This window comes from Pinus tabuliformis, chromosome 3_1 (assembly GCF_031772625.1).
Source record: "Pinus tabuliformis cultivar Carrire ecotype Pingquan chromosome 3_1, CPIR1, whole genome shotgun sequence".
Lineage (NCBI taxonomy): Eukaryota > Viridiplantae > Streptophyta > Pinopsida > Pinales > Pinaceae > Pinus > Pinus tabuliformis.
In genome coordinates, this window is record NC_142301.1 from 506,347,264 (window position 1) to 506,362,458 (window position 15,195).

Consider the following 15,195-nt stretch of genomic DNA (forward strand, 5'->3'; position numbering starts at 1 on the left):
AGTCTAGTTACTTATTGCATAAGACAACAAAGCATACAAACTAAACACCAATGTTATGCTTCTGTCCCATGATGAAGTGCCATTGTTTTTCTTTGTACGAGGATTAAACACCAACATAGTAAGAGTTTCCAGTTGTGTTGCTAGGGATATAGAACATCTTCTGGAGTTTTACAGATTGGTACTAAATCAAAGTTAGATATGTACATATTGCATAGCCTATACAGTAAAACACCTGATGCAGTATACAAATCGTAGCGTTTCTGAAGGCCATTTCAATAATGTCATTTTTGTAGCAAAGAAAGCAGAAGATATTAATCTTTCTCACGGCCTAAAAAGTCGTGAGAATGGATTTCAACTGTTTGGGGTCTCAGATCTGGGGAGCCAAAAGGGAAAATAGCACATGAAAATTAAACTAGTGTTTCAAACAATTTATTAGAATCCTAATCCTCCTTTTGAGGGTTTAAAAAACATTGCTACACTAATTAATTCAAAATTTTGGGGATCAAAACGAATGAAAAAAACACAAATTGATTCTTCAAACAACCAATAGTTCTGGGCCCTAGCTAGTTTGAACAACAAAATACAGCAACGATGAGGTTATTTTTGTTATCAGTCACGATGTTCTAGTGCAGGAAACTCCCCAATTCATTAAGTTCTTCATCTCATCATACAAAACTAGTATCAACGCTGCCCCTGTGCTCCTGAACATGTTTGATACTGCCCCACGGTAGAAAGAAGTCACACTTTCCCTCTTGTAAATCTTTTTCCAGCAGTCCCAAGTATTCTTATACATTCGGTGTTCCAAACCTGATTGCATCATCATGCGCCGCCTAACTGTATCCAGTGGATAGGAAAGCAAACCAGCAGAGGTAGTTACTCCTTGAGCCACAATCCACCTCTTCCAAAATGGAATGTGGGGAGAGTCCACCAACATCATGTCTTTTGCAGTATCAAAACCCCCAAAGTATAGACCACGGTGAACAATCATTCCGTGCAATGAAGCTGGTAGACCACGATAAACTCCCTTCAAGCCCTCTTTCTGATGTATAGTTTTGAGGAAATGAAAGAGACCCTTGAACTGCCTTGCTTCTCTCTTACCAATGTCTGCTGCCAGCCGTGTGTGCGCAATGTCCAAAGGATAAATAATAATTAAGGTTGAGCATCCTGCAAGAGAACCTGCTAGGAAATTACTTGGAGCCTTAGACAATGGCTTCTCATGGAGCTGGCCAGAAGTGAGCATAGATCTGTAAAGGTCCTGCAAGAAAATAATTTACTGAGAATATCACCATGCATAGCCACTACGTCTTAAAGATGTTTGCAGATCCAAGCACTAAAAGCATGTTAGGAACACGTTAAACATTCCCCACATCCAACTTCCAAGAAAGAGCCACGTTGCAAATTTCTAAAAACAACTATGTTACGCATGTTGCTTTGCATAGACAAAAAGGAAGAAAAAAAAGGTAGATGAATAGTTCAAACGAAAAGAAGATTAAGTTAAAATTAACATTAGCCATGCCTATTTTACAATGCATTTTGTTCCATTCACACCTATTGGTCGATGCACAAAACTTATGATGATTAAGGAAACATAGGTAATGCCTGAATCCTGGGAACAAATGTTGTCAACCACATAACAGACAAACAATAATTAATAACACCATTGACAAGGCTAAAAGAAATACCTCACAAGAAGCCATTGCACGGATAAACTGAAGAGACAAGACCTCGTAACAATGACTAAGATAGAGCCTGAAAGCCGATATACATCATATTGCCTCAGTCAAACAAGCTTCAAGCATGCTTGATAAGAAAACTGCCAGAAAGATGTAGCTGACATAATCTGGGAATGGGTTGCTTCTGAGTTTGCCATCCTTTTTGTCAGCCCATTGCATTAGAAGCGTATCATTCTATGGGAATTCCCAGACATGCAGAAATATATTCAGTTAGTGGGGATCTGCACCTTCTGAAAACAGATACATAAGGCTACATTTAAATGAGGATCTTTTCCCTTCTACCTGGGAGAAAATGCAACCTTCAAGCCAGAGTTAGCGGTACAATTCTCAGCTGAGATTGTAATCTTAGTAAAGATGCAGATTCCACTAAGATTCGGGGTAAGGAAGACATGCCATGCTGGCACTGCTCACGCATGTGGAGAGGGATTCTGTATAGTCATTGCCTAGACTATTGAAACATACTCTAATATACCACTGGTAAAGAATATATTTATAGCCATGCATGAATCCTCAACATATTGAGAAAATATGCTAATAAAAAGAGGTTTTTGGCCCTGCCATTACTAAATTTGAAAACTTATCTCGTTGCAATTTCTTCATGACCGAAAGATGCACCTAAAGACAACGTCTTGAATCCAAGGGTTTATTTTGATGTGGAAAATCTATATTACAAATTCATGGATGTATTCAACAAGAGCAAGAAATTCTCTATAAACCCTAGTAGCCAATATAGTCTTATCCATGCTAATTTGCTTAAAAGATTGCAAATACCAGCTAGGAATATTCAAAGCACATGGGTTGATGGTGTAAATGTTCACATTTTCAAAGATTTGGATATTTCCATGGATAAATGTGTGGCATTTAGATTTTTATGCCATAGATATCCATGATGTGGATGTTATTCTTGGATATCCTTGGATGGAATCAATTGGTACAACAAATATTTATGTTCAAAAGAAATTTATGAGGATTTGGTACAAAAAAAAAAGATCACAGTAGAGGATATGTCTCTTGGACCTTGGTAAACTAAAAGGACCTAAAGGGCCACAAGCAGAAGTCTCTATAGCGAATCCAATGGCAGAGGCAAAAACCTTGGTTGAATTAGAAGAGGAGCATATAATACCACCTTCAAAATAGCCACAAGAGGGGCATAAACAAGAAGCTAAGGAACCATAGGTTGAAGTGTCCAGCCTCCAAGCCAAAGGAATCCTGTTAATTTTAGATAACAATGGTATGTTCTATGCTTTGGCACAATTTACTTGAATGTTCCTTATCAGCCTAATGACAATTTCCAATTATTTCCAGTAGCAATCACATTAATTTAAACACATTGACAGTGAATGCAGATAGAACATAAAAACATGTGCAGAAGACAAGCCAAGACAAGAGAACACAAGATTTGGCGCATGCCAAGGAAAAACCCCAATGTGGAGAAAACCCTTTGATCAAATCTTCTTATTCTTATTCAATAGTTCAGCAAAGAAAAAGAGAGTACAAATATCAAATTTACTTGCCCAAAACAGCCCTTGTCAAAATCAGCAGTCAACAACAGTCAACTGCAGCGCTAATCAGAAATTCAACGCTGGTCAAAGCAGCACCAAAATGTCCTCCAAGCAGCTCGATCAACAGCAGTCCAATTCGGCCTTCCAGGAGAGTCAAAGTCAGCCCAAAACAGTTTGGTCAAACCCAGTCAAAGGAGAGAGAAACACTGCTGTAATTTCTGCAGTCAAATCTGAAGTCAACGCTGGTCAAATTGTCCCAAACTCCTCGATTTTTGTGCCAATAAATGCAGCCTCCAAATATCGAAATTCTTCCCTGAAAACCGAAGTCAACGGAGGTCAAATGAGCCTTGGTCATCGCTGGTCTGTTTTTTTTAAATTTGGCCTGTTCTGTCCTAGAAGAATTCGGCCTCCTGCCCCATGTTCAAAGAAGAGAGAGGCTGTCTTCAAGTTGTACGAACCAATCAAGAGAGGAGAGAGAGATGTGTGATGTGATGGGTGATGTTTAAATGAGGAGAGAGGTCGCTCCTATTTATACAATTCATTGAGGGTGTGGAGACACATCTATTGGACTTTATTTGACTGAGGCCGACCTTGACAATTTGTGCATGAGAGAATAAATTCAAAATTCCACTTCTGCTTGTCAGAATGAAATGATCTTTATATCAAAATTGGACTTCTAGAAAAGAGGAATCCAATGCAATAATCATCTCCATCATATGAGTTGTCCCAAGTTGGAATTTGGCCCTAGTTGCCAATTTTAACACTCCCTCTCAACTAGGGAGAATTCCACTTGTTAATACATCTATCATCATCCTGCCATCTTGTCATTATGTACCATCTTTGTCATCACTGCCCTGCTCTGCTCTGCTGAACCATGAAGTAATAATGAAGAAGTGATCGAGAGTGAGTCATAAGATCATACCACTCTCCACTGAAAGTCAATCCTTGATCCCAGATCGAGTTGTTGAACACCATGCATCCTAGTCATAGGGAGTACGACAGTACACGATGCGTCCATCGATAGTGTTATGGTCACTAACCATCTTTTCCCAACTTATTTGTCCAAATGAGAGGTACTTCCCATGAGTCCCGAACTCCATGGGTAGGATGTGTGTTAGGGCATCGGCAAGAGAACCACTCATCCGAGCCCAACAACACTTACACATAGCTTCTTAAAGTTGAGTTCCATCGGATTAGATATGGATTTTCAATCCACTATCCCACATCTCTCAAGCAGCGTCGCAATGTATTTCCCTTGAGAAAGGAAAATGTCACCTGGCTTTTGCCAGACATTCAATCTTTTAGGAAGGAGCATCAGTCCTAGGTCCTTCATCTCGAACTCGAAAGCCAACTCCCTCTTGCATTGATGAATAAGAGGCTCATCACTTGTCAGAAAGAGATCATCCACATAAAGGACCAAAATGAGAGGCTTGTCTTTTCAACCTTGAAGTATAGGTTTGGGTCAACATCGCTCCTTGTAAATCCCAACTTCACAAGATAGCTATCAATCCTCTCATACCAAACCCTCGGGGCTTGCTTCAACCCATAGAGGGATTTCTTCAACCTACATACATGTGTCTTATGATCTTGAACTTCGAATCCCTCGAGTTGTTCTACATAGACTTCATCCATAAGCGAACCATGCAAGAAGGCAATTTTGACATCCATTTGGTGCAGGCTCCATCCTTTGAGGAAGAAAGGGCTATGATTGAACAGATGGTGGTATATAGGGAAACCAGTGCAAATATCTCATCATAGTCTACTCCTTCCTTTTGAGAGAAGCCTCGAGCAACAAATTTGGCTTTGAACTTTTCAGCAATCCCATCAGCGCCATGTTTGATTTTGTAAAGCCATTTTGAAGTGACCACTAACTTGTCCTTGGGTCTAGGAACCACATCCCAAACATCATTCTTCATGATCGACTCATATTCCTCGTTCATCGCATCCTTCCAAACTTGGTGTTTCATGGCTTCTTCGAATGTACAAGGCTCAGATTGTACAATGGTACTCATGGTAGCTAAGTACCCTTGGTACCTGTTCGGCTTCTTGCTTTCACGAAATGTCCCCCTCGATGCAATGTGTTTCTCAGCATCTTCAAGAGTATCTTTGAGCCACAAAGGTCATTTTCTTGAAGTAGAGGGCTCACTAGGAGGTGGATCAATGGGATCCATCGGACCTTCAACATCGAGCATCGGATCATCAGACAGAGGTTCATCCTGCTTTCCTGCATCATCATCATTATTGTCCTTCCTAGGGATAGGAAGATCTCAGACTTTCCTAAGGGCAGAATCTTCATCGAAAGTGACATCATGACTTATTTCCACTTCCCTTTGACCAGGCACATAGATTCTATATGCCTTTGAAGTTTCACTATAGCCCACAAACGTTCCTTTCTTCCTAGATGCATCTAATTTGTTTCTTTTCTCTTTCGGCACATGAAAATATATGGGACAACCAAAAATTCTAAAATGAGAAACATCGAGTTTCTTATCGGTGAAAACTTCTTCGGGTGTCTTGAAGTCCAATGCTTGACGTGGGCATCTATTTTAAACATACCCAGCGGTGTTGGCAGCTTCTCCCCATAAGAACTTCGGTAGACCTTGGTCATGAAGCATGGCATAGGTGGGGCTTCTATGATACTTTGATTCTTCCTTTCGGCAACACCATTCTGTACAAGAGTATATGCAGTAGTGGTCTCCCTCTTAATGTCAGTGTCTCTACAATAGTCATTGAATTCATTTGACTCATATTTGGTCCCATTATCGATCCTCAATATTTTGATCTTCTTCCATATTTGATTCTCAACCAAGGCTTTGAAAGAGCGGAACCATTTGAACACTTCGTCCTTCTTTAAGAAATAGATCCATGTTTTAAGAGAGAAGTCATCCACAAAAATAGCATAGTAAAAATATCCACCCAAAGATGTCACGAGCAACATACCTAATAGATCATAATGAACCAATTGAAGAATATCGATAGTTTGAATTTCACTCGAGGGGAATGGTCTCCTTATATGTTTTCCAGCTTTACAACCCTAACAAACACCTTCATGATCTAAGTTAAATTCAGGCATACCTATGACCATCTTCCTTACATCAGATAATAATGGACTTAACCATAAGTAATGCCTAAACAAACGACTTAATGATAAAATATCAAATTGTCGTGGCCACATGTGAAGATTACACCATTATCAACAAAAACATTCATACAAAGTTGTTTGAAGCATGCAGCATGCATATAGAAATGTTCTTCAAGAAGCATACAAGTACAAAATTTCCAGCAGAGGTTGAGTCCCAATGTATAGCCAAAATGACAAACAAAAGCACAAATTCCAAGGCAAAATCGTGCTAACAGAGAAAGGCGTCAATACAAGGCAGAAAGCACATAGCATGATTTTTGAGGTTTATGTGAACAAAAACCTGCAAATATTTTGGGTGACGTGTACAGCAGCAACACATTGACGTGCATAGCAATAGGCACAAAATTTGAGAAGGGCTAAAGTTTTGAATTCAAAATATCAGCGTAACTTTTCTTGAACTTTTCAGAATTTGCACAAAATTGTTTTCTAGTTTGTTGGGCAAACAAAAAGTTTGTACTATAGACTAGCGTGACAATGGTGATGTCAAGTTGGTGCTACTGTGGGTCGGGTGGTATGACAACATGTGAACACAACAAAGTTTTTGAGGTAACTTAACATTCTCTAAGGTAGTTAAATGATTTCTTTGGGACATCATATTTATTTGTTAAGAGAAAATGTTGAGTCTCTCAAATATAATGTTAGACCCTATTCAAAAGTTCAAGAGTCACAACTTCTACATCTAGAAGCAACACACGAGTGCCATATTCCAGTAGGATTGGTAACAAGCAAGGATAGGAGAGACTCTAATGATGAGAATGATGTGGAAGCCTCTAGCATGAAGAATAGAGAAGTGTGGTGCCAACTGTAATATACCTATATGTTCATATATATATAACCAAGTTTATATAACTCAAACCCTAGTTATATAATTATTAATTAGGACCTTTCTCTCTAATGGTCGCGATTGTCTATCATCAACCATCTCTTCAACATTATATAAAGCCTTCATGCAATTGTATGGCATAATCATTCATTCATTATTCAATTATCATATTACAAAGTATATGTTTGAGTGTGTATTCATTTAAATCTTGAGCACTAATAAAGTTGACAATTCAAATGATATGTTGCCCTAAGTGCAAGATGCAGAGGACATTTTTATAATGTGGAGAAGGTTGACAGAAATGAATGAAACTTCCCATAAAGGTAGGGCATTTTGCCTTAAGAGTTTGTCATTTTCAACGAAAACGGAAAAGAGTGATTAAAATTCAGACCACTTGCTAAAATTGAGAGATATTCATGATCAGCCATTGGAAACTGGCAAAGTAAATGAGAAAGATTTAGCATTGATTACCTTAGAGATGTCATCCTTCGAGGTCACTCCAAGTGTTTATACCATGCTTGGGGGGGGCTTCATGTGATGTGGGTTGCATGGTGTATGGATGAGACCCTTGGTTGTTTTGTGATAGAAAAACATAGTCGAGTTAACTTGTTTGTTGATTGTTAAACCATGTATGGATGTTCATATGGCATTCTTCCCCAAAACATTGCACACCTATGAAGCTTGGTGACTTCTTCATGTAGCTAGCAAATGGAGTTTGATTGCTTGCTTGGAGGACACTTTGCTCTAGAGGAGGGGCATTGAGCCCTAAATGTAATGTGTGCACTTGCTTGCTTCCATGGAGGCTTGTATATTCATTTTTATTCACATGCTTGAATTAAGATGTGAGTGGAGCAAACTTCTCTCTCTCTCTCTCTCATCTTTATTGTATTATCAATCTCTATTTCAAAGTGCAAGGGTTTTCTAGAATTAGGGTTTCATTACAAAGGAGGCAAAGAAACTAGGGTTTGTGGTAAACCCCAAAAGGTAAATATTGGAATTTCTAAGTCTAACTGTTAAAAACCCTTCATGTGCTTTTCTGATTTATTTATGCCTACTTGTTATGATTAATTAACAAGTTATTTACCATATAAATACTGAAAATAAATACAAGTACATGCTCAACACATTACAGATCACCAACTGAAGGAAACAAAACAAGCACACAAGTGACACCATTGTTTTTGGACCAATGTCCCCGGAAAAACCCAATGTGGGAAAACCAGTGCAACTATCAGAGGCTTTTATTATTATGCAGTTTTTGAATACAATCTGGGTGCCAAAACCGGCTCACCCAACAGAGAATAATCTCAGCAATAGTACCTCTCTACTCAGAAGCAGATATTCCGGCTGAAACCCTGGATAAACACTCCGACAACTCCCAGCTCCAATCTGCCCCACGAAAACCCCAGTGTCAGCCACTAGGGACTGCATCAACCCTTCCTGGCCCAGCGTTAGCCCAATAATCCCTACGTCAACCTCTAGAGGCACTGTGTCAGCCTCTAGAGCCTTTGTGTCGCCCATGCTGGCTCTCTGAGGCACTGAGCAACTCCTGGCTGCCTCTGTGTGGGCCCTAGCTGGCTCTGTGTGGCATCTGGCTGGCTCTGCGCGTTGATTCTCACGGTACCCTCTCTGCCTCTCTACCTTTGTATTCATTTCCCCTCAGTTGCAACTCTGATCACTCTTTCGACTTCCTCAGCAAACCCTACCCCAGAAAATCGAATTCTTGATCAACTCGGTGTGTTCTCCATGTGACCCTCAAGCCTCCTTATATACTTTTCTTGTTAACAAATCAACGACCGAGATTAAGTCCCTAATCAACAGCTAATATTAACTCTGGCTTGATCCATGACTTTTGGACCCTTCTAACACAGTTTTATATTAATTCACATTAATATTTTCCATTAAAAATATTAATTATTTTAATATCTCCCAAATTGTTTAGAATCTGCTCAAACCATTTCTGGGTATTGGAGATCTCATGTGCTTTAGTCTCTCCACCAATTTTCGTGGCTAGAGCACATCCGACGCTACCCCAAAGCAATACTCCCTCTTAGCGAGCACTGTGCTCTAGTAATACTCATCACTAAGTATCACCTTGATCATCCGGCATTGGTCCTTGTGCTGATGCTAGGCCTGCTACCCAACATCCTCTGCACTGTTGCATCATGTACTACTACCCATGGCCCTGCCACTGCCACTGCTGCATCTATACGACAGCTCCCTCTACATTTGTGTTGCTGCCCATGGCCCTGCCACTGCCACTGTTGCATCTGCACTGCAACCCCTCTCATCATGTTGCATCGTGTTGCCCATAGCACTGCCACTACTAACTGTTGCACTGCAACTCAGTTACTGAGAAGTAAGTAACTGATCTCCCAACTCTGACATCTTCGTTAGGCTAGAAACACTCCCGATGTTGAAGCTCCCTCTGTCACTAACAAGTGCTCCCTCTCTGACCTCTGTGCTGCTGCAACAACTCTGTGCATCTCGCACTGCTACCTCACGTTGTCCTGGGACTCCTGCACTGTAGCTCCCTCTTTCGCTCCATCCACATCTATCTCTACCGACATCCGCCAGTCCTGCTACTCCTCTTTGGGGCTCTCATAGCAAAGGTATAATCCAAGAGGTTGGGTACCTCAAGGATCCTGCCCCTCATCGCTTGTAATCCGTCTAACTACAACTAGATGTCTCCCCACTTCCGCTCAAGTGGCATGTGAGCACTCATGGCACAGTCATCATCTGTCTCCAATTCCTTCTTCGCCCTTGTTGGCGCAGCCTTGGTCTCGGAAGCCTCTCCCTTGCTCTTCTTCCTTGGACACTGGCTCGCATAGTGACCCAGTTCCCCACAGTTGAAGCATTTGACCTTGGAGAGGTCCTTCTTCTTCTGTTTCTCCTACTTTCCCTCAAATGCTAGGGCTGCATCCTCCACTTCCTCCTTCTTGATTCTGATCCCCTTGCCGCTACTTCCCGCCTTGCTTAGCGTTCTAATCTCTTCTTGGCAAAGAGCCACCCACATTTCCTCCCAATCTGGAAGGGTCGCCCTGCTCAGTATGCTCTAGACAAACACCTCTCAGTCTTTTGAGACTGCGTTCAGGGTTGTTCTCACCATCAATTCTTGATCCGGCGTGGCTCCTATCGAAGTCAGCTGATCCCAGATCTCCTTTAATTGCCCGAGGAAGGGGTCGATCTGTTCTCCCTTCTGCATCTAGTATGACCGCAGCCAATTTTCTAGTAGCATCTTCCTCTGCACGGAAGTATGCTGATACAACTTCTTTAGGGCCTCCCACATCTCATTTGTCGTATTCTTCTCGACAATGTGTGGTACTACATTGTCCTTGACCTCGTCAAGGATGATGCTCTTGGCCCTCGCCATTGCATTCTCGTACTTATTGTTATCAGTCGGGTCAACTGGGACCACTATTGTCCTCAAGCAAGATGGCAGTGAACGGGGTAGGAGACCAGGACAGATTGGATGGAGCCTCAAACTTCGTAGTCTGGAAGGCCAAAATCTTATCTATTCTACTTCCCTCCTGGAAGTTCTCGGTGTGACTCCCTTTGAGCCTCGATTTCCCTCCTGGAAATCTCTCTGCCAAAGTCGAGATGCCCCCACTCCGATCCTTAGTGCAGCTGCACCACTGATCCGGATTTCTTGGCTGGAAATCCTTGGTAGCAACTCCCTCCTTGGTCTAGCCCTATTAGGTATTGTTCTGACTACAGTACCCCACCAGCTTCACTCTACAACTTACCCACAGCCTCCTAAGCCCCAGCAAACTAAAAGTTAGAGCTTCTAGGCTATGTGCATTCCCGACACTAGCAAAATTCGCACCTCCAAGCCACAGGCGTCAATCCTTCCTAACTGAGAAAGATTATCGGGCACTGCGTAGGTCAAGTCTGCTCCCCTCTACCACTGCGTTGATCCTCTTCTCGACTCAAATTTGATAACGCATGCACTATGTCACCCCTTCCTTGCTGCTTCTTTGCTAGGCACAGTGTTTGTCACTCGGGACAGTTGTTTTCTGTTGCTGCTCTGCTCCGCTGATGTCCTCAGTTCTCCTGTGATCTACAACCACACTCTGATACCATGTTGAAATTTCTAAGTCTAACTATTAGAAACCCTTCATGTACTTTTCTGATTTATTTCTGCCTACTTGCTCTGATTAATTAACAAGTTATTTACCATGTAAATACTGAAAATAAATACAAGTACATGCTCAACACATTACAGATCATCCACTGAAGAAAACAAAACAAGCACACAAGTGACACCGTTATTTTTGGACCAATGTCCCCGGAAAAACCCAATGTGGGAAAACCGGTGCAGTTATCAGAGGGTTTTATTATTATGCAGTTTCTGAATACAATCTGGGTGCCAAAACTTGCTCACCCAACAGAGAATAATCTCGGCAATAGTACCTCTCTACTCAGAAGCAGATATTCCGACTGAAACCCCGGATAAACACTCTGACAGCTCCCAGCTCCAATATGCCCCACAAAAACCCCAGTGTCAGCCTCTAGGGACTGCGTCAGCCCTTCCTGGCCCAGCGCCAGCCCAATAACCCCTACCTCAGCCTCTAGATCCTCTGCGTCACCCACGTTGGCCCTCTGAGGCACTGCGCAGCTCCTGGCTGCCTCTGCGTGGGCCCTCGCTGGCTCTGCGTCCCTCTCTCCCGGCTTCTGCGTTGATTCTCCCGGTACCCTCTCTTCCTCTCTGCTTCTGTATTCATTGCCCCTCAGCTACAACTCTGATCACTCTTTCGACTTCCTCACCAAACCCTGCCCCAGAAAATCGAAATCTTGATCAATTCGGTGTGTTCTCCAAGTGACCCTCAAGCCTCCTTATCTACTTTTCTCGTTGACAAATCAACGACTGAGATTAAATCCCTAATCAACAGCTAAGAATAACTATGGCTTGATCCATGACTTTTGGACCCTTCTAACACCGTTTTATATTAATTCACATTAATATTTTATTTTCCCTAAGTTTAGACTTAGGGACTCCATTAAAAATATTAACTATTTTAACATCTCCCAAACTGTTTAGAATATGCCCAAACCATTTTTGGGTATTGGAGATATCATGTGCTTTAGCCTCTCCACCAATTTTCGTGGCTAAAGCACATCCGATGCTACCCCAAATCAACACTCCCTCTAAGCGAGGACTATGCTCTAGTAATACTCCTCACTGAGCATCACCCTGGTCATCTGGCATCGGTCCTTGTGCTGATGCTAGGTCCGCTGCCCAACATCCTCTGCACTGTTGCATCATATACTGCTACCTATGGCCCTGCCACTGCTACTGCTGCATCTGTACGGAAGCTCCCTCGGCATCCATGCTGCTGCCCATGGCCCTGCCACTGCCACTTTTGCATCTACACTACAACCCCTCTCATCATGCTGCCCATAGCGCTGCCACTGCTCACTGTTGCACTGCAACTCAGTTACTGAGAAGTAAGTAACTGATCTCCCAACTTTGACATCTCCGTCAAGCTAGAAACACTCCCGATGTTGAATCTCCCTCTGTCACTGACAAGTGCTCCCTCTCTAACCTCTGTGTCGCTGCAACAACTCTGTGCATCTCGCAATGCTGCCTCACGCTATCCTGGGACTCCTACACTATAGCTCCCTCTTTCGCTCCATCCGCATCTGTCTCTACCGACATCCACCTGTCTTGTTACTCCTCTGTGGTGCTCTCGTAACAAGGTATAATCCAAGAGGTTGGGTACCTCAAGGATCTTGCCCCTCATCGCCTGTAGTCCGTCTAACTACAACTCGATGTCTCCATACTTCCGCTCAAGTGGTGTGTGAGCACTCATGGCACAGTGATCATCTGTCTCCAATTCCTTCTCCGCCCTTGCTGGCACAACCTTGGTCTCGGAAGCCTCTCCCTTGCTCTTCTTCCTTGGACACTGGCTCGCATAGTGACCCAATTCCCCACAGTTGAAGCATTTGACCTTGGAGAGGTCCTTCTTCTTTCGTTTCTCCTGCTTTCCCTCAGATGCTAGGGCGCATCCTCCTCTTCCTCCTCCTTGATTTTGATCCCCTTGCCGCTACTTCCCGCCTTGCTTAGCCTTCTGGTCTCTTCTTGGCAAAGAGCCGCCCACATTTCCTACCAATTTGGAAGGGTCGCCCTGCCCAATATGCTCTGAACGTTTACCTCCTAGTCTTCTAAGACTGCGTTCAGGGTTGTTCTCACCATCAATTCTTGATCCGGCGTGGCTCCTATGGAACTTAGCTAATCCCAGATCTCCTTCAATCGACCAACGGTTCGATCCGTTCTCCCTTCTGCATATAGTATGACCGCAGCTGATTTTCTAGTAGCATCTTCCTCCACACAGAAGTATGCTGATAAAAATTCTTTAGGACCTCCCACATCTCATTTATCGTATTCTTCTCGGCAATGTGTGGTACTACACGGTCCTTGACCCCGTCAAGGATGATGCTCTTGGCCCTCGCCATTACATCCTCGTACTTATCGTTATTAGTCGAGTCAACTGGGACCGCTATTGTCCTCAAGGCGAATTGCTTGAGACGATTCCTGTCTAAAACGGATAAGATTCTGGCTCCATCCAATCTATCCTGGTCTCTTACCCTATTCACTGCCATCTCGCTACTCCTCTACTTCCCTCCTGGAAGTTCTCAGTGTGACTCCCTCTGAGCCTCGATTTCCCTACTAGAAACCCCTCTGCCAATGTCGAGATGCCCCCACTCCGATCCTTAGTGCAGCTGCACCACTAATCCGGATTTCTTGGCTGGAAATCCTCGATAGCAACTCCCTCCTCCTTGGTCTTGCCCTGTTAGGTATTGTTCTGACTATAGTACCCCACCAGCTTCACTCTACAACTTACCCACAGCCTCCTAAGCCCCAGCAAACTGAAAGTTAGAGCTTCTAGGCTTTGCGCAATCCCGAAATCAACAAAATTCGCACCTCCTGGCCACGGGCATCAATCCTTCCTGACTGAGAAAGATGATTGGGCATTGCGTAGGTCAAGTTTGCTCCCCTCTGCCACTACGTTGATCCTCTTCCTGGCTCAAACTTGATATCGCAGGCACTGCATCACCCCTTCCTTGCTGCTTCTCTGCTAGGAACAGCTTCTGTCACTCGGGAGAGTTGTTTTCTATTGTTGCTGCTCTACTCAGCGGATGTCCTCAGTTCTCATGTGATTTGCAACCAAGCTCTAATACCATGTTGGAATTTCTAAGTCTAACTGTTAGAAACCCTTCATGTACTTTTCTGATTTATTTCTACCTACTTGTTCTGATTAATTAACAAGTTATTTACCATGTAAATACTTAAAATAAATACGAGTACATGCTCAACACATTACAGATCATCAACTGAAGGAAACGAAACAAGCACACAAGTGACACCGTTGCTTTTGGACCAATGTCCCCGGAAAAACCCAATGTGGGAAAATTAGTGCAGCTATCAGAGGGTTTTATTATTATGCAGTGTCTGAATACAATATGAGTGCCAAAACTGGCTCACCCAACAGAGAATAATCTCGGCAGTAGTACCTCTCTACTCGGAAGCAAATATTCTAGCTGAAACCCCGGATAAACACTCCAACAACTGCCAGCTCCAATCTGCTCCATGAAAACCCCAGTATCAGCCTCTATGGACTGTGTCAGCCCTTCCTGGCCCAGCGTCAACCCAGTAACCCCTGCGTCAACCTCTAGAGGCACTATGTCACCCATGCTGGCTCTCTGAGGCACTAAGCAGCTCCTGGTTGCCTCTATATGGGCCCTAGCTGGCTCTACGTCCCTCTCTCCCAGCTTTTTCACTGATTCTCGCAGTACCCTCTCTGCCTCTTTACTTCTGTATTCACTGCCCCTTAGCTGCAACTCTGATCACTCTTTCGACTTCCTCAGCAAACCCTGTCCCAGAAAATCGAAATCTTGATCAGCTCGATGTGTTCTCCAAGTGACCCTCAAGCCTCCTTATATACTTTTCTCGTTGACAAATCAACGGCCGAGATTAAGTCCCTAATCAATGGC

At 43.0% G+C, this 15,195-nt stretch overlaps 1 protein-coding gene across 1 annotated transcript in view; it reads right to left on the minus strand.

Annotated features, from left to right (window-relative positions):
* Positions 1-512: 512 nt before the first annotated feature.
* The window catches only part of LOC149188029 (ADP/ATP translocase At5g56450-like), a 123,132-nt gene continuing 108,449 nt past the window's right edge, over positions 513-15,195 (minus strand). The window contains exon 2 of the mRNA XM_089411544.1: positions 513-1,255. Coding sequence (XP_089267670.1) covers positions 614-1,255 — 642 coding nt within the window. The 3' untranslated portion in view covers positions 513-613. The remainder of the gene's footprint in view (positions 1,256-15,195) is intronic.